The 26070-nt window shown below is 44.8% G+C and overlaps 1 protein-coding gene across 3 annotated transcripts in view; it reads left to right on the forward strand.

Moving 5' to 3' along the window:
- Positions 1–26070, forward strand: part of TTLL8 (tubulin tyrosine ligase like 8) — a 732112-nt gene that overhangs the window by 114821 nt on the left and 591221 nt on the right. For all 3 annotated transcript variants that reach the window (XM_069627869.1, XM_069627868.1, XM_069627870.1), the window contains exons 5-6: positions 7267–7417; positions 11109–11192. In XM_069627869.1, the coding sequence (XP_069483970.1) occupies positions 7267–7417; positions 11109–11192 (235 nt within the window). The remainder of the gene's footprint in view (positions 1–7266; positions 7418–11108; positions 11193–26070) is intronic.

Consider the following 26070-nt stretch of genomic DNA (forward strand, 5'->3'; position numbering starts at 1 on the left):
AATGCTCCATCGACTCCCTGAAACATAGGACTTTCATTAGTAATGAACACAATATTGAAAAAAGAAGACACATAGGAGGGCGACGACAGAAGGACATACCAATGGCTAAAAACTAAAGAAACATTGTGTGTAACAATCACGCTACAAGAATGCAAGATCTGATGATCTCCATCGATGGAACTGTCCGGAAACGTACCTCGAGCATCTGAGTGACATCTACGGTTGTCGTCAATGCGTTGGACTCCTCAGCATCTCCCTGAAAGACAGTACTTGCATTATTTTGGATCAATTAAAACTATTGATTTACATGCCTAAAACAAGTCAGTGTCAGAATAGCTAAGTAAGATTACCCGATAGGCGCTTGAAGTGGCTGATGACTGCAATAACGACACGGATGGAGAATCTTCCGCCTTCATATTGAGTGGATACATAAATGGGGAAATTATTGTTAGCTAATGCTACACACTACCGCAAGGCCGAGAGACAAATACGTAAACTTGACTCACCAGTGGAGGGATGTGGACGAATAGAGTGGGAATAGCGGTTGAGAGCAATTTTCGCCTCGCTCGCGGTGTTTTCTTCTTTATTAGCAATGATGTGTAGTACATGTCTGGGCTAAAGTGCCTGCTGCAGATGCGGTATCGATCACCCCTCTTGTCCGCAAAGACTTCTAGGACTCTACTTTCTAGCTCAGAGGCTGGATATCCGCAATATCGGACCCATTCTCTTATCTGATCTATTGTCTTAGGGAAAACATGCATTATAGTACCTTCAGATTTGTTATGAGTCTTCGAAGGGCAACCGCCAATGGAACAGGCAGGCATTATGGAAAGTTCTGAAAAGTAAAGATCAACAATTCTCTATGAATACCAATGTGTTAAAACATTAAATGACACATAAAAGGTTCAATGCAAGGTCCGTTTTGGTTCTTGGAACTATACACGTTATTCACATGCGGATAAGTATTTCAATAACTTTCAAAAAATAGAAAAAGTAATTTGACTAAACTCAGAACATGTGACTAGTTCCTTGCATGTACTGTCGTGAACGAAAAGAAAACATGGATGCAATTTGATGACTACTAGCAAATAGATATAAATTAAAAAATTGGACGCAAAATGATTATGGTACATGGACTTACCTTGACGAACAAACAGTTAGATGCAGGGATCAGAGTAGTTTCTTGTCGTAGAACAGGGAGCAGTTCACAGGTTGCAAACTGACGAGTTTGCTCAAAGTGGTCACGGAATTTCACAGAGACGAAGAGCAGATAACCAGCACCTTCACGGGTTGACTAGCAAAGCGCAAAGAAGTTCTCATTAGAAATATGAAGTGGGTTATAAAGAATTCGAAACAGGGGTGTGTTTGTGAATGAATGACGTGTATATGTCGTGGCATTATGCGGATTGCAGGGGGGCGTCCAGCGTGAGGGGGGATGCTTGGCAGGAGACACGGGGTCTGGAGGTAGACATGGGAACAACAACCCATGCTCTATAGACCACTTTGAAGTGTACATGGTCTTTGGCACCTCTTGGCCTTTATCGCTCCCTGACAGCTCCACTTGCCAGCAGCGCAAGTACCCTGGTGCGAACTGCCTTTGATAGGGCGGGGGGGGGGGTGGATCGGGGCGGTGGTCGTGCAGACAAGACACAGGAAGACTCGTGAATGGAGACACACTTATGTGGATTGCAGGGGGGCGTCCAGCGTGAGGGGGGATGCTTGGCAGGAGACACGGGGTCTGGAGGTAGACATGGGAACAACAACCCATGCTCTATAGACCACTTTGAAGTGTACATGGTCTTTGGCACCTCTTGGCCTTTATCGCTCCCTGACAGCTCCACTTGCCAGCAGCGCAAGTACCCTGGTGCGAACTGCCTTTGATAGGGCGGGGGGGGGGGTGGATCGGGGCGGTGGTCGTGCAGACAAGACCCGTTTGCCGCAGGGCCTCACCAAGGAGAGGCCATCTAACTGAATGTAAGAGGATGGCTGCAGGATCTACTACATGGAAGGCAGGGGGGTGAGTTTATAAATACCTCACCCTCCCAGGAGAATATACACTAGATTCATTTAAAAAATCAAAACAACCATTGTTAAAATATATGTTGGGCTTTATTTTAGATTTTAGTTAAACATAAATAATAAACATTACACATTGTAAAGTTGAGGTTGCAGCACATCGAGGGAAAATCCGCGGTATTGTCCAGTGTCACTGGGGAAATGTTGTCTAATGGCAAGTACCGCACAGGCAGGTATTACTCTCCGAACGCGGTGTCCGAGCCTCCCATGAAGCCACCAAGTGAAGCAACGATAGGCCACCAGCCTGTACCACCTGTGAAAAAAAAAGATGCAAACTGTTTTAAACTGACCAAACTTTCTTATCAATGTCGATTCAGGTAACACATGTCATTTTTCTTAGAAAAAAATTATATCTAGAAAATGCACTATATGGAACCAATTTACATGCGTTCGAATGATATGTAAATGTAATTTTATATGTGGGAGACGACCATGAAATAGTGGTGGCATCACTGACATCACAAACAGAGTATACTTACTCGTTACTCGGATTACGCGGACGAACAGTGCCACGAAGTTCGTGCATAAGCACCATCATCATCCTCAACACTGTCCGTGAGAGGCAGGCTTCCCTGAACTCTGGCAGCTCGGTGATGCATTGCGGACTTTGCTCGCCTTCCTGCAGACTTTGCTCGCTTTCCGAAATGTAGGCCAAGCACCCGGAATTTTCACGGCAGCAGCAGTTCTCCTCCTCAGTTGGCATTAGCTCGCACCGATTGCACGTGCACCAGGTGGAGACGCCGTCCATGCGACATGGTCCAGGCTCTTCATCCGTTGACTGGTCCTCCCAACTGCCGTCCGAATCCCCATCGTTTTCGCGTGCTTGCCTTTCCAGTAGTTCCTCCTCGGTGTACTCGGGCTCGTACATATACGGCATTATTGTGGCCATTGTGCGGTAAAGATAGTAAAATAATTTACAGAGATGGTACAGGTGTTCACACGGGCTACAAGCGGCGAAGGTAGCTGACCAGAGCACTGAAACGAGTCACAGAATACTCAAAGTAACACAGAGAGAGGAATGGAATCGAAAATCTGCTGCTGTATGTTGTGAAACGGTCTGTTTATACTTATTGGGGAAAGAGGCGTCCTGCCATTTCCATGGCAACACGTCAATAGCTGAGGCGCAGCGATTGTTGACACGAGACGTGCTTGAAATGGGCAGTACGCGTCTGCTGATGTCAGGCTCAGGGGCGGGGGATTTGATTTAGTGCCGCAAAGGCAGGTGAGCCAGGTCGATGCGGCGGAATGATAGGATTATCACAAAATGGAGGCTGATTTCGAGTGCGATAATGGGCGAAAAGTCGGGTAAGGTCCATAGGAAAGTTTCCTACGATCTACCGATTTATGCTTACAAACACATGGCCGACCCGTAGGGACAATAAAAAAAAGTCCCGGAACTATCCTTTAAGGCCAAGGCACATGACGAACAGGAGAAAAAGAGCCGCTGGACAAATCTGTGAGCCTACGCATTCAGAGAGACAGCACAGTGCCGCCAAGAACCACTGGTGGACACCAGTGCATGCAATCTGATCACCAGGTACTACCACAGCAGACCAGTTGTCCACATGAAAAGTGTACTTTAACTTTGGAAACCCAAACCACAAACTCGAGCATTGCCCAGTCCAGGCTGCCATTGCTACATGGCAAAGCTGCGCAGAAGAAGTGGGTGAGGCTTAAGGCTTAAGCCGTTTTCTTAGGTTAATTGTAGCTCAACCCTCCGAGGTGGGGATAACAAGGTCGGATTGCTCAGGGAAAGTGTTCCAATCATTAGAGAAGAAGAGGAATAAGAAGGGCAGTAGGAAGTGTGTGTTATCTGGGGGAGGTCAGAGCAGGAAGAAGGAACGAGTTGTGGAGTATTTTAAAGAAGGCGAAGTATTGATTTTTGGGTGATAGTGGTACTGCTGATTGAGTGTAAATGGTACAGAGTGGAAGGAAGGTGTCTGCCTGGTAGTAGCGGGGGTGGAGTATTAGTGTGGGAGTAGTCGAGTGGGTGTATGTGTAGCGTGGATGGGAGAATAGTAGTGGTAGAAGAAAAGTAGTAATGGGGAGTAGTAATGGGAGGAGTAGTGTAGTAAAGGAAGGAAGAGAGTAGTAGAGAGAGTAAAAGTGTAACAGAGGGTCTTGTAGTAGGGAGGAGAATAGTAGCAAAGAAGGGGAGTAGTAGGGTGCAGTGGGAAGAGTGGTTACATCAAAGCGTGGAGGCAGAAACTAGGAGTGACACATTGGAGGGACAGAAGATTGGTGGGACGTGAAAAGATGCAGTGATGAAGTAGTACGTGTGGAAGGGAAGAGGTGAGTGTGGGTGTGATTGAAGGAGCCCGAATCCAACAAAGTAAGGGCAAGGTAAGGTACAATCCCAAACCCCATTAGACCTATAACAATGGCATAGAGACAAGAAGTAAGTCCCGCTTTTAGAATACCATCTGTAAAAAAAAGCCAGCCCTTAGATAGTAGGGGTTATTAACCTGTGGGTTATGGATACCTGGGCTAGGGAGCAATACATGGACTAGGGAGGAATACCAGGGCTAGGGGGGAGGGTCATTTGTAGAAGAGAGAGAGGGATGGCCCTAGGGCCCATAACATCTTTAATACACACCCTGGAACTGTCTCGGGGACCTGAAGCATTGTTTGAGCCATCTGTGACCTACTGTTATTTGTTCTCTTGGCAAGAATGGTTATTGGCGATGTTGCAGTAGAAGGGATGAATTGGTGGTGAAGGATAACCCTCAAGACCCAGGGAATTTTACAAGGGGAGTATTATTCATCAGTGGTCTTTGAAATAATTTGTGAAAAGACCAAGGAGCTACTAATGGAACTAAACACGTTGAATCGTATTGAAATCTAGATTGTAATGGAGGGGGTATTAAAAGCTTCTCTGTGTTGGCCTGTTCCCTTGAAACTTTGGTTGCTTGTGTAAGAGGGTGGGGGACTAGGATGTGCGAAAAATACAATCCTATGTTTTAGAGTGCACTAAAGTTCCAATGGGGGATTCTGGGAGAAGATCTTTGATATGCATATGCGACTAAAGAATATGTGGTGGAAATGTCTCTTGCAGGTATGGGGTCTGAAGGGCTGGTCAGGTCAGTCAGGTGGGATCCCGATAGACACAGCATGCTGTTTCCCTTGACTTGCAAACCAATGAATAAAAAAACATCCCTTTGCCATTACTCTCAATTGATGCATGAGCCTGGTTGCTATGACGTTTCCCATTCGGATTTCTATCTTTCTGCTTTATCAGCAGTGCATAAAGTACACAGAAACATGACCTGGCTTCTGCCTACTCCTGTGAAGCTGTCAACTGTGGATTGTTCTGTTCTTTAATTACAGTAATGTACTATGCTGTCCAAACAACCTGTGTTCCTATTAGGTTGATAACAGGGCATGGTGAAATAAGCCAAAGACAAATAACTGTAGTATGTTACTATAAAGTGCGTAAAGCATCAAATACTCCTGCCCATAAGCACTCTGCAGCTCTTGTATACTAAAGACTGTAAAGGAATTGCTGTTCCAAAGAGTGTGTTACAACCTGGAAGCTATTTCAAATATGTTAAATAAAAATGTGTCCATGCTGCACTCTGTCTGATCTGTGGCCAGCGCCCCTTTGACTGCATTACATCTACTTTTAAAGACCTCCATTGGCAACCCCTTTGTGGTCTCTATGCATTTCAAATCCCTGTGCACCGTTACAAAGCAGGACACTCTCGCGAACCGACCTACTGAAGGTGAAACAATATCTAGCTGGTTGCTCTGTCACCATCCGCGGTTCCACCACAATGCGATTGCAGAGTCAAACGCCACCTAGGAATGACCAGAACTGAAACATTCTCTTTCTAGGCTCCCATACCCTGGGGCTTTAAACCCTTCTATCTAGGAACTGCCCTCTTTCTCTAGCCTCCACTTTCCACTTCTAATCCAGCCCAGCCCCTCCTAGTTACAATCCATGTACTCTCGTAAATCCCAGCTCTGATTGACCTTTTTAGAAAAATATTTGCAAGGAACTTGGGGTTGGTCACCCTAAGTTACCTGGTGGAACCCAGACGTGGACTCGCTACTGACTGTGCTGAGAGAGGCACAGCTCCACCTCACTGATGAGGCCCAACAAGGCTGAAACACGTGTATTGGGGTTCCTGTTGGTACTCTTGTTCAGAAGGGAATTGCCATAGCATTTCGGTGCTGGACTGCCCATGTGGGCGGGAAAAAGACTGATATGCAAATGGATATTTCCCATCTGTGAAAGGTACAGTGAGCAAAAAGCGATGTCTGCGAACTCTCAAAGTGGGAAAAAAACACAGAACATGTTATCATGCCATGTTCTTTCTGATTAGGAGCGCCTGCTACCTTTTTTGAAAACTGATTTATTCATAACCTCCCAGACACTTGGTCAAACACACATGTTAATTATGATGTTTAAAGAAGTTCTGACACAAAAATGTCCCCTTACAGTTTCCAGAGTCACTGAAAAAACTGCTCTTGCAAGCAAATTCTGTATTTTATACTCAATATATGCCCACCACTATTAACCAGTCTGGAATGTTTTGACAGACCCTTAGGCACTGCACTAATCCCACTCCTCCAACCGATATTGTTAATTCACTGGATAAATGTGCTGTTATAAATGTCTTCTCTAGCAATACAACCGCAGCTATGCGTAAGCAGCCGGGAGCAAAAACTCTCTGTTTGCACCTTTCCCATTATTTATCTTTGTAAGAATTTCTATTTAGGATGATTTTGGCCCTGTTTCTCTGAAAGATTTGTCCTCCCTTCTTTGTTCCCGTTAATCTTGTGACATATGTGGAGGACAAAAATTCCAGCAAAATGTTCAAAAATGACTTTTCTAAAGCATTGCTACCTCTATCGACATTGCTCAAGGCTTTTTTGCCTCGTGCTTTAAGATAGATTTCATTTCGCACCCTTCCAAAAAGGTGTCACTGGAGGCAGCTGTTCCAAGAATTGTTGCATGCGAAAAAGGTAATTTCTGAATCAGCAATTCTTTTCAAAAGTCCGCCAAACTCATACGAGCCCAAATGTCCTACTGTCACATTCAAATATAGCATACCTAACCTGATGAGCTGTCTGTTATCTCTGCTGTTGCAGAATAAATAACAATACATTTATTGAATGACGCATTTCGCATACAAGTATGCATGGCATTTTTGCAAGTTCTGATATGTCCTTTTACTATCATTTTAGGAAAAAAAGATCTTTACCATCTATGGCCACTACCCAATAATTCGTGCAAGTTTAAGGAAGAGAGGCTGGGCTGAAAGGAAATTTCCAATATTGCAAACGGACCTTCTGAAAACTGAGCAACAAGTTTCTGACGAAGCCTTCTTTGTGGATGGTAAGAAACACTGATTAAATTAGGAACCTTGGATTATTTTGGCAAACGCAAAATCTATAAACTGGTATTGTAATCCAAAATCCAGCCACTCAGACCCTTGCCAATGGTTATATTCTCATTCTCATTGTTGTAGTCCTAATAGATTTATAGAACACCTTTACACTAAAGCATGGTTTATGGCGCTAAGCGGCACAGGCGCTGATCATTGGACGGCTGTTGTATTAGGTCATTGTTTGCAACATTGCAAGCTGCGTGTCTGATGCAGCTGCAAAGGCAGAGCCATTACTTGCCAGGTATTGGCATAATATGCACTGGGGCTCACATCATATGGCAACTATTGGTATCCATTGTCAGGTGTTGCCATCAAATGCTGAAGTACAAATATCATTGCTTAGTATTGTCATCCAAAGGCCACACCATTGCTATCAAATTCCACCAATATACTCACACCATTTGCAGAGATTCTCACCATCTGCTCAGGTACTTAAACCACTGCCAGCGATTGACATCAAATGTCCATTGTTCAACCACTCGTAGGTTTAGCGACTGCTATCGTTCCAGGATGGAATGTGAGAGATCCCAATTCTCACGTCTTTTTGAACCTCTCATCAGTTTGTGGATTTTTCTGCTTTCCATGTTTACCTATTTGTAAAGCTCATTATGTTCACACCTGATAGCATCTTGGTACTAACATGAACATGGACAAGAAATAGATACAAAGACCCCATTAAGAAGCTACCTCAACTATGATAGTTGACACAGCAGGTAAAAAGGTTTTTTCCAGAGAATATCGAGCTCTTAATGAGCATTTGTAATGTTGCAGGGTCGAATACTGCTCTTATAGATATTGAAAGCGAGTTCCACAGCTTAGAGGCATTGTAGTATAATATTCTGCTATTTAACTGCATAATGTGTTAAGACTTTTCCTGGAGTGGCATAGCAGGCGAAGAAGATTTAAACCATTGCAGTTTGTTAACCCGAAATGATAGCTTTATTTGTGAAGCTACTGTTTCTTTAACAAACGCTTCCCTAAATTGTGGAGCTGGGATATTGGATGACAACCCAAAGGGACAGTGGGATCTGGTGTGGGTTTCTTTAATGAAGTCTTAACTGTTCCAATGATAAATTCAGTAGATAAGGTATATTTATCTATAGATAGCTAAATGTATATATATATATATATATATATATATATATATTTATGTGTAGGAAAATCCATTTGAGTCAAGCCACACACTCCCCAGCACCCCTTGTAGCCATCGCTGGAAGTTCACCACCAGTTCTGAGCCGCAACAGTAAGGGATCGTGGGTGTATGTCTGTTTGAAATGTTCAGCATACTTCCCAACATGCTACAAACCAGAAATTTGGCATTGGGTAGGTTTCATGGTGTAGGCAATGTAAAAAGTATAACATATAAATATACTTTTGTCTCATTTGTTTATTTATTTAGTAGGAATTACTGTGCGAATCACAGGTAATACTGCTAGCCTGTTATAATTGATGGGCACAGTTCTTTAAATTACCTAGCTGAAATGAGATACTTCGGGGACCCACATGCGTTTATCCTTTATGATTAAATTTTCCCCTTTGTGTATTAGGGAGCTGTTCAAAAGTGAGCACAGAGGCTGCTAGTCTCTGGGATACATCACATGTGGTGGGGTCAGGAAAGGACTTCTCATGTTCTACTAGGTCTAACCGAAGTTGTGAGATAATATTGAGCTAATGTATTGCAAAACTCTACTGAGTCAGGAATGGGACTATCTATAACTGTTGGATTACAAAGTTCACCAAAGGGTGCAAAAGCCTCAATGGTTAGATTATTTGCTGCTTCAATTCTGTTTATACTATAATTAACCGTTAAATGTCTGAATTGTTTTTTTCTACTGCCTAATTTTTCTCCAATGAATAACCTTTTTGTCTGCGCTACAGTTCCATCTCAAAGTTCATTCATTTTTTTAAAAAGCATTCACACCTTCGCAAGTACATCATTAAAGCAATAATTATATGTGCTCGACTTTGTTATTTTCACATGTTTCATATGAACTAACTGATCAAGCTTAGTTTGTGGGACAACCTCAAATGTCACCGGAAAATGGTCATACCAGGCACATGTGCTTGTCTTGATTGAGCCTAAGGGGCTATGGGCCTCATTAGACAGGAGGCACCTTGGTCCATCCCGGTAAAATACCAGCACCGCCTTGGTGGAAAGGGGAATTACTGCCCTATTCCAAGGTTGGCAGGGTGGTAATTCCCCCTTCCCCCATTGCCCTTAGGGCTCTATGGTAATGGGGAAGGCGCTAATTATGGTGCCGCAAATTGCGGTACCGTAATTAGCACCCTGGTCCCTTTGCGGGTTGGTTTTTAACGCCTGCTAAAGAGCAGGCGTTAAAGTACCTACCCGCAAAGGGACCTCGTAGTAAGGCGGTAAGGGTTAGCGGTCACCGGTACCATTACCGGTGACCGTTAACCCTTACCGCCTTCCGTGTAATGAGGCCCTATGTCTCTGCCATGGGCTGTTTGGCTTTCTACGTCTTTCCTGTGACAGTGTGCTCTCCGTCATCTCTCTTGTTCGGCTCCACTGAGTGTTCAAGAAGGTTAACATATTGATTGTAAAACTTTTAACCCGGCACCTCGTCACAAAAGATTTTAGGAACCAGGAGATGTTTTTTGATTGTCTTGCTTATGGCGCAATCAACGGTTGCCAGCCATCTTTCATTGCTATTAAAATGGGCAAAGGCCCTCCAGAAGGGTTCTAGACACCATGGGCCTCATTTCAAGTCTGGCAATACTGGTACCGCCACTTTACAGCACCACCGAACTACGACCCAGGAGGTGTAGTGGAGAGTTTACAATCAGCATGTAGCTGGTGCTGTAAGCTCCACTTACCTCCATATATTAGCGCATTTGGCACTTGTACTAAATCCACCAAAATTCCCATAGACTCCAATGAACTCTAAAAATGGCGTCTAACTCTGCCATTACCCAACGCTAAGCATGCAACATCTGCAGGACCGAGTTGAAGTTTGGCAATAAAACTGACGGAATGGCTGCCACACTCATAATGAAGGGATTGTCACTTTATTGGATGGATGAGGCGCATGGAAGATGTCTGTGCGAGACTGAATTTGCCATTAAATGTGAATGCCTGTTGGTCGCGTGCATGATTATGTGGCGTGGCCCTTGTGCATGGGTTCTCAGGTTTGTATTCTGTACAATGACTTGCCCCAGTTCTTTGTAGTGTCCAATAAAACTATTTAAAAATAAAATAAGTATTCAAAAATCTTACATCTCCTTTTAAATGTTTTCGTGTCTTTCATCTTGTCATTTTGGCAGTATTGTATTCTCAGGATACTCACCCCCTCCCACCCAAAAAAAATGAAAAGATAACCGTGCATACCATTCCCACATGTGTACTACGATATTGAGCAGGCGTTCCATTTTGGAATAATTGTGTTACATGTATTGTTCCTAAGACCCCAGTACTGTCCCAAGAACGTTCCTGTTTTGTCTGTCGCTATAGTTATTTAATAACTCATGTTACATAGGTCGAATGTTACAGAGATCGAACACAAATAAAGAAACTCCGAATTTTTACATTTATCAACCAATACATTATGCCAACAGAACACAGACGATTAGCCTTTCGGTTGACCTCTGACTCGTTACTGTGCATGTTTTGTTTTTTTGTAGGTAAGATGCAAATGAATGATGGGAGGGACTGGACTACTAAGCAGTTAACAGGATATTATTTGACCGGAGAAAAGAAAATGCAAGGTAGGCACAGGTTAATTATTTTCTTGACAGCTGTAGCAGCAGTGAATTTAAGAAATGTAGGGACTGGATTACAAAAAACTGCACCACAACTTTCTGTAAATTAAGATTGAGTTAATTTGCATGTTTGTGTCGTGGTGGCGGTGAAATAGCGGTGGGAAATATTTCACATTGTGGTGGTAAATGTGTTCCAGTTGTCATAGGCATTGGGCCTCATTATGACTGAGGTGGTAGCCATGCCAGTAAATAACAGCATGGCTTCCGTCGGAGTAATGAATTTACCGGCACCCGGCAATGGGGATCTACGGGGGCATTCCAGCCCCAGCGGACCTGGTAATTCCCCTTTGCCAGGTGCCGGTAATAATGACTCCCCATTCCCATTTGAATGCCATTGAACTCAATGGGAACGGGGAGGACGGGTGCACGGGCACCATTCATGAATGTTCTGCGAGTTCTGCGAGCGGGTGCCGTTCCACCCGCCGGTCCGGTAACAACGGTGCCGGTAGCTATGATTGATTTTCATTTGCTTCTTCTATAATCCAGTCATTTGCATCATAATCCTCACCCTAACCCTCAACAGCTTAGAGGAAAAGAACAACATAATCGAGATTCTACATGACGAAAGAGGACCAATTTTGAAAAGGGGGTCCTCATTAAGCATTAGATAGCTTGTTAATAAAGCGATCAGATATATGATAGAGAAAGAGAGGATACACTAAGCATAACATATTTAACAAAATCAATCTGTGACAAGCCAAACTTCACCTGTATAGCTTCGGAAGTTAACAAAGCATTATAATAAAAGAAATCACCTAATGTAAACATATGGGGCCTCATACAAAGTTTTGTGGTAGTTCAGTGGTAAATCCACTGAAATACCACCAAACAAATTTACCGTTACCGCCACCTGGTCCGGTGGAAATACTGTCGAATTACAAGTGCTGGTGGGCAGGCTTAGTACCCATTTATTGGAGTCCATAGGACTCTACGGGGATTTTGGCAGAATTACCGCCAGCGATAATTCATCGATTTGGCTGGTTTGGGGCGTTAAGGCGGAGGAATTACCCCCAGCATTCTGCTGGAGGTTTTTCCTCCACCATACCTCCATAGTTTGGCGGTACAGAAATGTGGCAGTAATGCAGTGGTAACTGCATTGCCAACGTTTTTGGCCACACCGCTGAAGTCATAAAGAGGCCCACTGTGTATTAACCAGAAAGTCCACCTGATTGCTTCAGTTCCAACACATAGGTTATTGTTGCTCCCTAGTGAGGGGCCAAATGTACATGTGTCACATTCAAGATCACTGGATTGGTGCCTTTAATAACAGGACATTTCACAATCTTAGCAAGGAGGAAATAAGTTTAAATATCTGCAAGATGACATCATCTAAAATGGGACCATTGTAAACTATCACTTGTTGTTGCAGGTTTGAATTTTCTAATCAGTAATCTTTGCTGTTTATGCTTCTATTAAAGGATACAAGCATCTTGTGGGTTTGTTTAAAAAATTAAATTGGAATCTTGAGAGGGCATATCCTGGCGATGTTGAGAACTCCTGCTACCAATAAGGGCTTTAATCATTTCTGCAGTTGGCTAAAGAAAGCTTGGCATCTGCTTCTGTTCAAGTTCACTTGGTAGCTATTTTCCATTCCACTCATCAGCCCAAGGATCCTTCCCTGTGGTCTAAAAGAATCTTGAACAGGCAAGGTAGTATCATGGGCCGGCATTTCCAGGTGGTTGTCTATCAGCCTGAATCAGATTTTGGCATAGAAAAGCCGTCAAGCCACTTCCCGAGAAACCCACGGCTCACCTATGAGCACCATGTCATCTTCTATTGCTCTACTCGCCGGGGCAGCACTTAAAGCCATCTGCAGGGTTGTAACATAGCTTTACTATATGGACAAGAAGGCGGCAGAGATGGTCCTATGCTGACTGTCTACTTAAGGTGAGCCTTTCTTCTCCTCGTAGCAGCCTTGTGAACATCTGTTTAACTCCTTTGTAATCTATTCAACAGCATGTGAATCTATAAACGATAAAATGCTGAGAAGGAAAGGTTACCTGTAACCAGAGTTCTCCAGCATTGATATTTTTCTATAGATTCACATGCAAGCCCGCCCTCCAAACCTTTATGAAGCTTTATGGGCATTATCCAAAGCTAAAAATGGCTTCCGGCAGCAGAGCGAAGGGGATGGCTGCCTGTTAGTTAAAGGGAAAATTACCCAAAATGACTATTTTATTCCCAAGTATCCCAGGAGTTCTTCCCTATGCGAAAATATGTCTTCTCCAAACAATTCTGCAGCAGCTCTCACTTAAGTTCTTACAAAGGTCACACGATCTGTGCCTGCTATTGTTCGCCACCTTCTTACTATGAAGAATGTCTGGGATCACTCAGGGCCAGCTTCTGGATCAGATCCTTGTCAGACCCACAATGGAGCTTCCACTTCCATTCCTCACTCCAACCACTATACTTGATGCTTGACTGCTGCCTTGTGGTACAATGCTATGTTGAGAAAATGAAAACCACCTCGTTCTATGGGCATGGCATTGATTTCTTCAATCGTCCATTTAGGTTTGCCCCCACAGTTCTCACCAAGTTTATCGGGAAGTATATACCCGGGTATTTGAACCAGCCAGGCTCCCATCCCCATCTCATGAGCCAGTCCTCAGCGACCACCCTATGACAAGCCCGAGTGTGAAAAGGTAACATACTTTTCTTGGTTCACTGTACACTCTGAAAACTTTCGACACTCCTTAGGACAAAACCAAGATCTGAAGCAGACCTTTCCAGATCATTTGCTAAGACAAAGATGTTGTCTGCAAATTGCACCAGCTAATGCTCTTTTGATGCAGAGAAATGGCTGTATGGATGTATTTGCTCTGAATGATTCGGATATGGGTTCGAGCACAAGATCAAATAGCATTGGAAAGCATGGACAGTCCCCCTGGCGTGCTTCAGGCCATAGACTGAATAAGGTAGGCTGGTTACCATTGACAAATGAATGCTTCAGGCTCCTTGTAGAGTTCCTTGATCATAATCAATTCATCAGGCCCCAGAACTGCATCGGAGAGCAGCAAACACGAAATTCCAGGCCACATGATCAAATGCTTTCTCAGGATCTATTGAGATTGCAGCACATGGCTCAGTTTTGTCCCTACACAATGGTTGATTGTCCAGGAGTAAGCGTGTATTATGGATACCCTGTCTTCCCCTCACAAAGCCAGCCTCGTTTGTCTTAACTAGATGCCCTAGTAGCCCATGTATTCTGCTCGCAAGGACCTTTGCATACCGTTTGGCATTATCGATCAGAAGAGAAATTGGCCTGTAGCTAGCACACTTGCTTTCTGGACTCCTGTCCTGCGGGAACACAGTAAACTTTCCTATGCGATTTAGTAATGTCTTCCCGATGACCATTGTCTCTGACCATTCTTCAGATGAGATTCAGTATTTTGCCATCAAAGTGTTTATAAAATTCCACTGCAGGCCTATGGAAGTCTGTCTGCTTCTCAGACAAGGCTGCCAAGACCTCAGCATCATCAGTTAGATTTTCCAAGGAACTTTTCTGCTCAGCATCAATTCTCTTCTCACATTTTGAATATGGTTGAAGGGGCGCACACTGAGGGACAGAGGGAAGAACTGAAGGACTACGGTCCAACAAGGGAGATTGATTCACAATATTTGTTAAAAACCTATCCACATTTCCCACCCTCCCCCAAACTCTTGGAGTTTGAACACTGGCTTTGAGTTATCGGATGATCCCTCGGCATTACAACAGTAGTCAACAGTAGCTCATGGTAGCTGTTGATGGCAAGCTTACCAGGTTCCTTTAGGCCACAAGCTTCTGCCCCCACCAATATCGAGCCCTGCTGAAAGATCCCTTATGAGTGTAGCCAATCTTGGCCATCATTGCTAAACATAAAGGATACAACGGTGCTAAGTAGTCCTCATTGTGAACTCTGCCTCTACGAGAGACCAAAGCTCTATGGAAACAGTTCATGTAGTGCCTCTTTGGCGAGGAAAATCATATCACTTAAATCACTTGTATCTTTAAAGTGATCATCAAGGTGCCTACTCTCCTTCCCCCAATGCAATACACAAGTCATCTAATATTGCTCTAAAACATTTCTGAGTACTAAAGCAGCATTATCTGGGCATTCAGAGACCCACAACTGCATCCCACCTGCATGAGTTTAACCACCATGTCATGGTGGGGCTGCAGTGCTGTTTATTGCATCATGGCGACGACCAGACTGTAGACACAGGAAGGACCTGTCACAATAGTACATTTTGAAATTACAATATATATATATATATATATATATATATATATATATATATATATATATATATATATATATATGAGTGGACAGAGATGTCTAGTTCCCCAACCATCACCTTTATTATACAAGCTATTAATCATAGTTTTACAGCTTTGCGTGATTGTGTGCCTGACAGTACAGTCATTTTTGGCAAGGATTTAATGATTGTAGAAAGAAGCTCTATTTTTAGATATTATATGAAGCTATTTAGAATAGGATCAATAGCTCAAGACCTATTTTGGGGGTTTCTATTTAGTGAGGGTCTGTATGTTGCAACCATTTATTGGCTGCAGAATATTTGTGTAGAGAAGTAGCAGATGATTTTCAATTTCTGTGGGGTGCTCTGTCTCCCATTCTTTGCTCCCTCTTCTTAATGATACAAAGGTATGGTTGTAAGACCTCGATTGCACTTGCAATGCTCAGAGACTGGGAATCATAGGTTTTCATGCTTACTCTTTGCAAACACTACTGTCATTGTATCCTGTTATCATGAAGCTGTGAAGGATCAATAATAGGCAGACAAAGAGAGATTATTCAAATAGCTTTTTAAGGCTATTCACAGGAATGGACCAAATCACTTTTGATAATTAATTTAAATTAATGTTGGCCAATAGCAACAGAGGGTTCAATTGGCCTTTTATAAGTCAAAGGTGATTCCTGCCCTGATTTATGGAATGGAATTATCATCCTTTTCCGAAAGGTTTGGCTTTGGGACATTGGAGGGCATTCTCTGGTGTAAAGTCCTGAGCCTCCCTAGTTGTGTTCCGATAGTGATGAGTGCATATGAGTTGAGACTAATTTCTATAGCTTCATTGGTCCAATGGAAAACAATATCTTTGTATAAAAATGGATGGAAGCAGGTTCTTAATCACTTATCATTTAATGCTTGTACAATTGATGAATTCTAACGCGGGCTGCTTGACTGATTTTAAAAGGAGATGTGATTTCATTTGTAACCAAAATAATATATCGATGCACAATTTTAATATAAATTATGTTGTAACAAAGAGACATTTTTTTGATGTGTACTGGATAGCAACCTGCAAGAAATGAAGATCCTAACAGCTTTCTATAGACCTCTGTATGGAAAACAAAAAAGAGATGTATTACCTAGCTACTCGATGCAATGCCCTGATGCAAGAATAATGAGAACCTTTTTAAGAATCAGACTCAGCCTCATTCATACTAACGACATTCTATGTGCCAGGGGCCTAAGTGCAAATAATACATGCAGATTCTGTAGGGGGGGGGAACGAAAACGCTTAAGAATATATTTATTTTTTGTCCGTCTGTGGCTGAAAAACGTGTAGACTTTTTCATGGACTATGTGCATGATGTAATGTATTTATCTGTATTGCCATTCTGGTGCCGATTTTTAGGGGGCGACCGACCCCGCTAATAATAAGGGCAGTGACCTTTTTAAAAGATTTAAAATTGATAGATGATTTATAAGAAATATACTCTTAAGATGGTTTGGGAATGAAATGAAATAACCTTTAGTTAGCATTAATGCATATAAGGATATCTGGTAATTGAATTCTTGTGTAATCAGTTATGTTTTTTAAATGATTGTTTTTTAAATGATTGAGTATATGTGTATTTGTAAGGTTTGTAACAAACCAGTAAAATACAAATAAAATAAAAAATAGCAACAGATGGCTTCTCCTGCAGCTCAACTTAATAAGGTTTAACCATAACAATGGAATTACTTTTTCTTGAGCAAAGCTCAGTAGAATTTAACAACCCTCACAGGGTTTCTTCTCCTTAGGTTCAGTCTAATCAAATTGAGCGTAAACGTGAGCCCATCTGGCCTGCCGGGAATTAACGCATTCCATTTGTTGTATGACCTTGAGATTCTTGTGGTCTGTACTTAGTTGGAAAGGATGTGAAGCACCTTGAAGCAAGTGACGCCATTCCTCGCAGGCTGTCTTCATCGCCAGGAGCTCCTTCTCGATAACCGAGTAGTTGATCTGACTGGGATTAAGAGTCCTAGAAAGGTAGGCAATCGGGTGTTCGAGACCCTCATGTTCCTGTAAAAAGACAGTCCCTTAGGCGGCAGCCGAAGCATCAGCCTCCACAATGAAGGGAAGAGACTGATCGGGTTGTTGCAGGATAGGCGCAGAACAGAAAGATTTCTTAAGACACCTGAAAGCTTCTTCTGCTTCGAGGGACCAGTGGAAAGGTAGGGATGTCTTCTTCAAAAGGGATGTCAAAGGAAGGACTACCTCCGAAAACCTGGGTATAAACCGACGGTAGAAGTTGGCTAGTCCAAGGAAGCACTGAACCGCCTTTACTGAATTTGGTGAAGGCCAGTTGAGAACCGCAGTTAGTTTTCTAGGATCCATCTCAACCCCCTTTTCCGTGAGAATGAAGCCTGGGGTAGGAAACCTTGGAAACTTCGAAGAGGCATTTGTCGGGATTAATCTGCAGCTGATTCTCCTGAAGACGTCTAAGCACTTGTTTAAGATGTTCTTGATGTGCTTGTCTGGTAGATGAAAACACCAGTATGTCATCCAGGTATCCAATCATGTTTTGGAATAACAGATCAGAGAATACTCGATCCATAAACCGCAGAAAAATTGCGGGTGCATTCATGAGGCCGAACAGCATGGCCCTGTACTCGTAGTGGCTGAACGGGGTACGAAAGGTGGTCTTCCACTCGTCCCCCGCTCTTATACAAAGTAAATGGTATGCCCATCTCAGATGTAATTTAGAAAAAATGACAGCACCTTGTACGGCCTCGAGGACGTCCCGAATAAGGGGCATGGGATATCTATCCCGTATGGTGATGCGGTTGAGGCCTTGGTAGTCTATACAGGGTCTCAACTCATCAGTGTCCTTCTTTGGTACAAAGAATAGGGATGCCCCCGCAGGGGAACGGGATGGTTGTATCAACCCATTTTGAAGGTTGGAGTCCAAATATTTCTTGAGTTCTGTTTTCTCTTTTTGAGAGAGCAAAAACATACGTCCAAAAGGAACAAGGGCATCCGGTAGTAAATCTATGCTGCAGTCCTCAGGCCAATGGGGTGGTAGCTCTTGAGGGTTATTTTCAACAAATACCGATCTGAATTCCTGAAGGTTGGTCGGTATAACATTGACACCACACAAAGTGATGAAGCAGGTCTTGCATCATAACCTTCATAGTTTCGTGAGATCTTTCCGTAGAAGAGGACTTTCGACAATGGCTCGAGTTGAAAGTAATGGAATTACGAGACCAGTCGATGGCAGGGTTATGTCTGCGGAGCCAGGAAATTCCCAATATGACCGGAAAATGGGCGGCACGGATCAGATCGAACTGGATGGCCTCCTTGTGTTGTGAGATGGTCATTTCCATTGCGGCCGTGGCATGAGTTATCATACCAGAGCTAAGTGGTGTACCGTCAACCCCTTCAACCTTCTGGTCCTCCTTTTTAGCCACCTGTTCTATTCCGGTCTGATTTGCCCATATTATGTCCATGAAATTTCTGGCTGCACCACAGTCCAGTAGAGCCAAAGTGTCTACCTGTTTGTTTTCGACTTGAAGCATAATGGGAACCACCATAAGTCTGATGTCCTCAACCGGAACAGCTGAGGAAACCATGACAGAGACATAGGGACTATCCTGCTGTCCTTGGAAACCTGTCCCTACTGGTTCCAAGGACGATCGTTTCTCAATCAGCGGGGTGGTACTTCTGGACAATCCCTTAGTAGATTATTGTCAGATCCACAGTATAAACATAAGTTCTTGTCCTTACGTCTTTTGCGTTCTTCTGATGAGAGTGGTCCTCTAGTTGTCCCAATTTGCATGGGTTCTTCTTTTGGAAGACAAGAAGTGGTAGGAGTGGAGGAGGATGGTACATCTGTTAACAGCATGGATGATCTTCCTTTCTTCTTTTTGGACCTCCTTTCTGAGAGCCGAAAATCGATTTGAATGACCGTAGTCAGTAGGTCTATTAGTGTGGCAGGTCTAGGACATCAAGCAAGCTTGTCCTTCAGCTCCTCATGGAGACCTCTCCTGAATATTGTGTACTGGGCGGCTTCAGGCCAATCTGCTTCGGCGGCGATCTTCTTGAATAAAGTTATGTAGGATAGCAAGTCTGTGGTTCCTTGCCGGATATCCAGCGATTCTTCACTGGCAACTTGTGATTTTTCATGCTTTTCGAATGTTGGTTTAAATTGTGCAGTAAAAGCCCCCTAATCTTGCAAGAGGGGACTAGCACCAGTCACTAGCAGGGTTGCCCACGCCAAAGCGTTGCCGGTTAAATTAGACACCAAAAATCCAATTTGGGCCTGATCAGAAGCATAATTGTGAGGACAGAAGGTACAATTAATTATGCAAGCTTCCATAAATTCCTTAAAGCGCCTGGGATTACCGTCATATTTCCCCGAAGCTAGGGGCATGGGAGGTAATTCAATGCGAGGCTGCTCTCGAGCAGTAACCATCTGACGGAGGGTTTCATTCTCTGCCTTAAGTGTCCGGACCTTTTGAGACAGGCCCTGTACAGCAGTGAACAGTTCCTGTATTTGTTCAGCTGTAGTCATGTTCAGATTAAGTTGGCGTTGCAAACTGTCAGGAGTGTCTGGTTTCTCATCAATTATGTCCGTTAAATCTGTTAACACTCCCTCCTCCACCTCCTCACCTGATTCTTCTAGTGATAACACGAGAGCCCGACCCTTCTTCTTACTGTTTATTTTCTTCTTCTTCTGGTAGTGATACGACCTTCCTCGGAAAGAAGCCACTGTGTTGCCAGCAAAGGCAAAAAAACACAGGACCCCCTTCCGAGAACTACAATAGCAAGAGGAAAAAGCCAGCGGCTAAAAAACCTCTTTGAAGATTCCGAAGGTGATTGCAGAACGTGGAATCTACTTGATGGAAGTCCTTAAATGGTAGCTGTATAGTAGTACTGAGCGGAGGAAGGACGGAGGCAAAACTGCAAGTACCTCAATAACAACAAAAGACAGATCACAGGGCTGTGGAACAATGCAGTAGAACACAGAGGCTAGCAGTGAAACAGAAAGGACGAGGGTAAGCCAAGCCAAAGAAAGTTGCGAACAGGCGGAAAGAAAAAGAAGGAAAATACAGAAGAGCCGATGCCAGAGAAAATTGGCTCGGCGAAGGAAAGAGAGGAACACAGTGGACCCGGTACCGCAAGCAACATGGCAGCGAAGGACAGGAGTGAAAAACAACGGGAAAAAGCAGCGCTGAGAAGAACGGCAACCCGAAGGTAAACGGAGTCCAAGGATAAGGCAAAGGTAAGGAAAGCGAAAAGACAGTAAAGAAGGCAGCAACTGGTGCAAGGAGAAAAATTACGGAGCGTTAACCCAAAGCGAAACGGAAAACTCCAAGGGTTGCAATGTGAGGAGAGAAAGTGGGTGGGGCTAAAATAGTAAATAGGAAGGGAAGACAGAAAGACTAGACCGCCACCAGGGATACGAGAAAGAAGCGTGGAGTCCAATCATTGCCGGCGTAGAAGCCAAGTATGCCAAAAGTGTCACAACCCCTGCCCTAGGCCTGGATTGCCAGGCCAGGTGGGCTACTTCTAGTACCCCCATCAGGCCCTCAAGGGCCTTGACATTTGCCCCCAGACTCTCCTGGAGTCAGTCCTGGCGCCTTTGGCGCCAGTCTCATGTGCTTAAGCAGTAATCTGGGCCCATAAGGGCATTGCGCAACAACATGGATGCTTCCACATGGCTCAGTTCCTGAACTGAACTATGTGGTCTAGCATTTTGGGTGTGGCAGGCCCAGAGACACTTGGGATGCCTGCAGGCTATATAAGCCATGCCCGGACTCCAGTACATGCTTCGCGTTACTTTGCAATCCAGCAACGTGACGCTCATCGTGTTCAGCTGCATCTGCGAACCTCGGAAGAACAGCATCTGAAAAAAAAGGACATTGTGAAAAGCAGCAGCTTACCTGTGATTCCACCGCAAGCTGCCCTCCGCTCCTGCAACCATCATCCAAGGTACACTGAGCCGCCCAGATCGTTGAATCTGCAAAAGGAGAGAAAAGGACATTAGACATTGTGCAATTGTGCCGGCAGCTTACCTCACAAGTCGGCCATCGACTAGCATCGCCTTGGGACTTCTTGCTCCAGGTGAGCACCGCAACTTATGAACAAAAGACAACAGGTTAGCAAAGGCAAGGCATCATAGCGCTGCGCATAGCCCCTACTTACCGCATCAAGGCGTTCTCAAGACACCATCACCTGTCGGCGAGTCCCAATTCAGCCAATGTTCCAGAGCGAACTTCCGCGCATCTAAAGAGAGAGAAAGACATTATTTAAATCCAAGAAAGGCATACAGTATAACAGTAATAAGATCTCCCTGAAAGACTCTAAAGGGCTTGCATCAGTGAAGTAACTAGATCGCACTCGCCCACAAAGGACATAGCGCCCCTGCCAAAAAGGCAGGACGGAGAGCACACCAAAACCTATAAAAATGTGAGGAAAGGTCCGGGGAGGGGCTGCGGGCATACAGGGTGTTGGGAGGCTCTTACCCCAGTTGCCCAGTCTTGAACATTGCCCACCTCTTTTCCAGGCAGAACCTCTCCGCTGATTATACCTGGGAGCGGCTGAGAAGGGTCCCTATAGCTGGGTGGCATCCCCGTGGATACCAGGTGAGCGTATCACAAGCGCGAGGATGGCAGGCGCGTGACAGTATCACAGATACCAGATTTCTGGTACAAGAAGGGTAGGCTAGAATATCTGGTACGATGGAAAGGCTGTTCCAGTTCCGAAGACTCATGGGAACCCTGCTATTACGTACATGCCCCCAAGCTCGTCAAGAGGTTCCATAGAACACACCCTGGTAAACCCGGGAACCCCTGGGCAGGGTGGGGGCATACTGTGACACGTCCCCTCCGGTGGCGCTTGTGGAATAGATGGAGGATGAGCCTCAATTGAAAGGCGCACCACGTTCTGCTCCCAACATCTGTGTCGGTCTAGATCTTTCCAACATGGCTGCCGCCAGGTTGCATTTATCCATTCCACACCCGGCAGTTGGCACGTTGCAACCCTATTGCTTTCTCATCTTTGGGTAAGACGCTAGTCTCCTGTTGTTTCGCTCGACACCGAGCTGTCTTTTTTCCTCTTCTGTCTCTCTTGCTTCCCTTTCTCACTGCCGTTTCCACACGGTGCCTTTTCGTCTTTCCTGGCGCTCTGTGGTTCCGGCCGCCGCTTTCTCTCTCTCTCGCTGTCTCCCTTCTCCCTCCAGCTTTTTTGATTGTCACGGCTGCATTCGCTTCTGCTTTCTGCTTCGGAGTTCACACTGGTGTTCCCCTTGTGGGCACGGCAGCGCTGCCTCTGCATCCTTACCGCCTGTGCTGCCCACAGCTATCTCATGCACTCCGCAGCCTGGTCTCTCCCTGATAGCTAGGGCTCATTACTGCCCTTCGTCTCCCTTCGTGGCCTCACCATCAGTCTAACAGAGCATTGCTTACCTGGTGCTTTCTTTGGGCAATCTGCTTCTTTGGGGGACGTTTTCACTGTTGGAACTGAGCCTCAGTACAGGCTCCAGTTTAAGACACAGACTTACTCTCCTGCACCAGTATATTGGAACTGGGTCATCGGACTTCATCATTCAAGCAAACCACACGCAAGTTCACTCCAAACCACTTCAACAGACAGGTTTTTTTTTCTGCCTTAAGAGGCTTTTTCCCCCTTTTGTGACTTCTTCGGAGAAGAGGCCACTAGCCCGCCAATTCCAGTAGGCAGGCATAGTGGCTTCCCTCTGAGGGAGACCTTACCTCTACCACATGAAAAAGAACTCCCGGAGGAGAGGACGAGGAAAGCAGATTCAGATGAGCTCCAGTGGAACAGGTGAGGACGAAGAAGTATTGTCTGAGTGACGAACCTCGTGAAGTTGACAATAACTTCCTCAAGAAGACCTGGTATCATTGCTGTGGGAATGACATTACAGGCGTCCTTGATTTGAATACGGAGGGGTATTTTTGGGTAGATCTCTTGATCCCCATGGACACATGTTATCCTAACCTTATTAGCGTTTTTGATATTTTCTTCAGGTATTAAATCAGACCGGACTGCCATCTGCTTGCTTCCTGAGTCTATAAAGGCCTGCCCTGAGATTGCATTCACTATGGCAGTTTTGTGAGTGGAGGTAGTAGGAATATCACAGTAACAAGCACTGATGTTCTAAACATCCTCTTCCTGTTCCTCCCATTCTTCATCTATCGCACAACCAATCTCCATTGGCTCGTCCTTCCAGTTTTGAGGGCAATTTCTAGCCAGGAGAAGCAGACAAAAGAGGTAGGTGTACTAGATCAGCTTTCTTCTCATTGTATATCTTCTCGACCAGTGGCGGCCGCTATCATAGGGCGGCAGGGCGCCGCCCCCCCACTTGAGCCCCCCACCAGGTGTGAGAGTACAACAAATTCAGAAGAAGTTCAGAAGTTCTTCTTCTGAATCTGTTAGTATTTTCCACCTTGTGGGGGCGCTGTGGCGAGACACTGGTGATAATACATTCCTGTTGTTGCAGCCCCGCAGCCGGCCCATTAATAGGATTCCTTTTCATGGGCCGGATGAAACAGCGGGGCGCGTCCCGTTTTACATTGGCTTTGCTTATAGTAAAGTGTGTGGAGCTCCTAGCTCCACGTACTTTACGTAAGCCTTTTAATTAGGATGCTGGCGGGGCGCTTGAAGGGTAGCCCCGCCAGTATCACTATGTGCGCAAACAGCGCAGCAAAGATCTGTAATCTGCAGGGAGGGAGGGAGTCTCCTTCCCTCCATGCATAGATACAGTACTCTTATTGGCTGTTTGCCAATGGCTGGCAAACAGCCAATGAGATTACTGTATCTATGCAGGAGGCAGCCGTGGGGGTGGGGTGATGGCCCAGGCTGCATCCACCCACACTCCTCTCTCTCTTCCGTCCTCGTGATTGGAACGTGTTGAGCTGCCCTGCCCTGCTTCCCACCAGAGAGAAAGAACAGTCTGCTGCAGGCCGAAGAAGTTTGCCCTCTCCGACTCCTGTGTGGTCTAGGTGAGTGCATCCTAGCAGGGCCTGGTGGTGTTAATGAAGGAATTTCAGCAGGGGGAGGGGGTGCAGAAAGGATCCCAGCATGCTGACTCCGAGCTGTTTTGCTCAATGCAGTCTGCACTCTGCCTGGTCTGCCAGTGCCATCATAAATCAAAAGCACGTAGTGCTTTACAACCGTTCAGAGGCCCAGAGAGTTCATACCTTTATATATAAAACGTATGAACTCTCTGGGCCTCTGAATATATAATCGGAATTACTAGGCCAGGATTGCTTTGTAGTGAAGAATGGCGCGTGTTGTTGAGATCCGCGGCCGCTCTCTCTGACAGGATTGGAATGGTTTGCTTCACTATGTTCTGCGTTTACTGAAGTTTATGGTCTTGTTGTCAGATGGAAGCGGCTGCTACTGTCTGTTTAGCATCTCACATGCGTAATAATGAAACTCCTGTGCGGCGATACTTCGAGGTGCGCACCATTTATCTGGCAATGTGTGAATGCCGGGCTCGTGATTGGCTGGCACCATGGCATGAACGTGCTATATGGCGCCATGCAGCTGATAACGTAGCATGCAGGGTTAGGGTTTCCTGACAGAAACTGTAAGACATGGAAAAGTGAAGGCCTCCACCCTGCGAATGGCAAGTGGGTGGGACTTTCCTGCGCTGCTTCCCATGCCAATGGATACTCCATTACCTTTGTTACATGGGTGATATTATAGTATACGGTGGCTTCAGCGACTAGTCTCCCTTACCGTCCAAGCGTCATTTAAACTGTCTGGACAGTTTTGCAATCCCACCTTGCCAGGATATTACTTCTCTTATCCACATTCTTCCTATTTTGTTGATCTTCCTTGAAAATTATGCAGAATATTACCTAGCTCACGCTCTCTGGAACTTAACATGAATTGGACTCCATGTCTGCGATCCACCCCCTATACCACTTACCTCATGCCGTCCACATGCACACAGCTATAGATAGCCATGCTCCTGACACTTCTACCGGGGGAGAGGGGGGCTTGGCAAACACAGTCCTGACCCTGATACAGGGATTGTGTCTTACAAACCAATTTGGGGAAAGCATCCACACCACCAGGGCCCTCCTAAGCCCATCACACAACCACACAGCAACCACATCTAGTATCTCGCACCATCTGGTCTAGCTATTGCCTTCATATCAAAGTCCTGCTTGAAGTCTAGATGCATGTTACTGAAATGTTGTCAGGCTGACAACTAATCACATTAGAAACATGCATCTATACTATCAAAAGCCCTTTCCCTCCCTGCATTCTAAGTGTTACCCCCACTCAGTTCTCATGCCCATTATTTAATCCCCTTTTTCCTTTCTTCTTACCACTCAAACCCAACCCTCTTCTTTACTTTACACAGACCAAGGTTTGGTGCCACCCTGGCGGTTCACAATGCATCACCTCTCGGACAAGGTTAGGTCGCTGTAAAACCACTATGGGCACAGTATAAATATTGACTTACAAAACATAACAGATGTGTATATGAAACAGTTTATGTGAAGCAAGGAAAGCAATATTAAATATTCTATTACCAGTTTGCTTTATTTGTACCATGGTGTGTGCAGTCTGCGTTTG

This window comes from Ambystoma mexicanum, chromosome 12 (genome assembly GCF_040938575.1).
Source record: "Ambystoma mexicanum isolate Mex_15411 chromosome 12, UKY_AmexF1_1, whole genome shotgun sequence".
NCBI lineage: Eukaryota > Metazoa > Chordata > Amphibia > Caudata > Ambystomatidae > Ambystoma > Ambystoma mexicanum.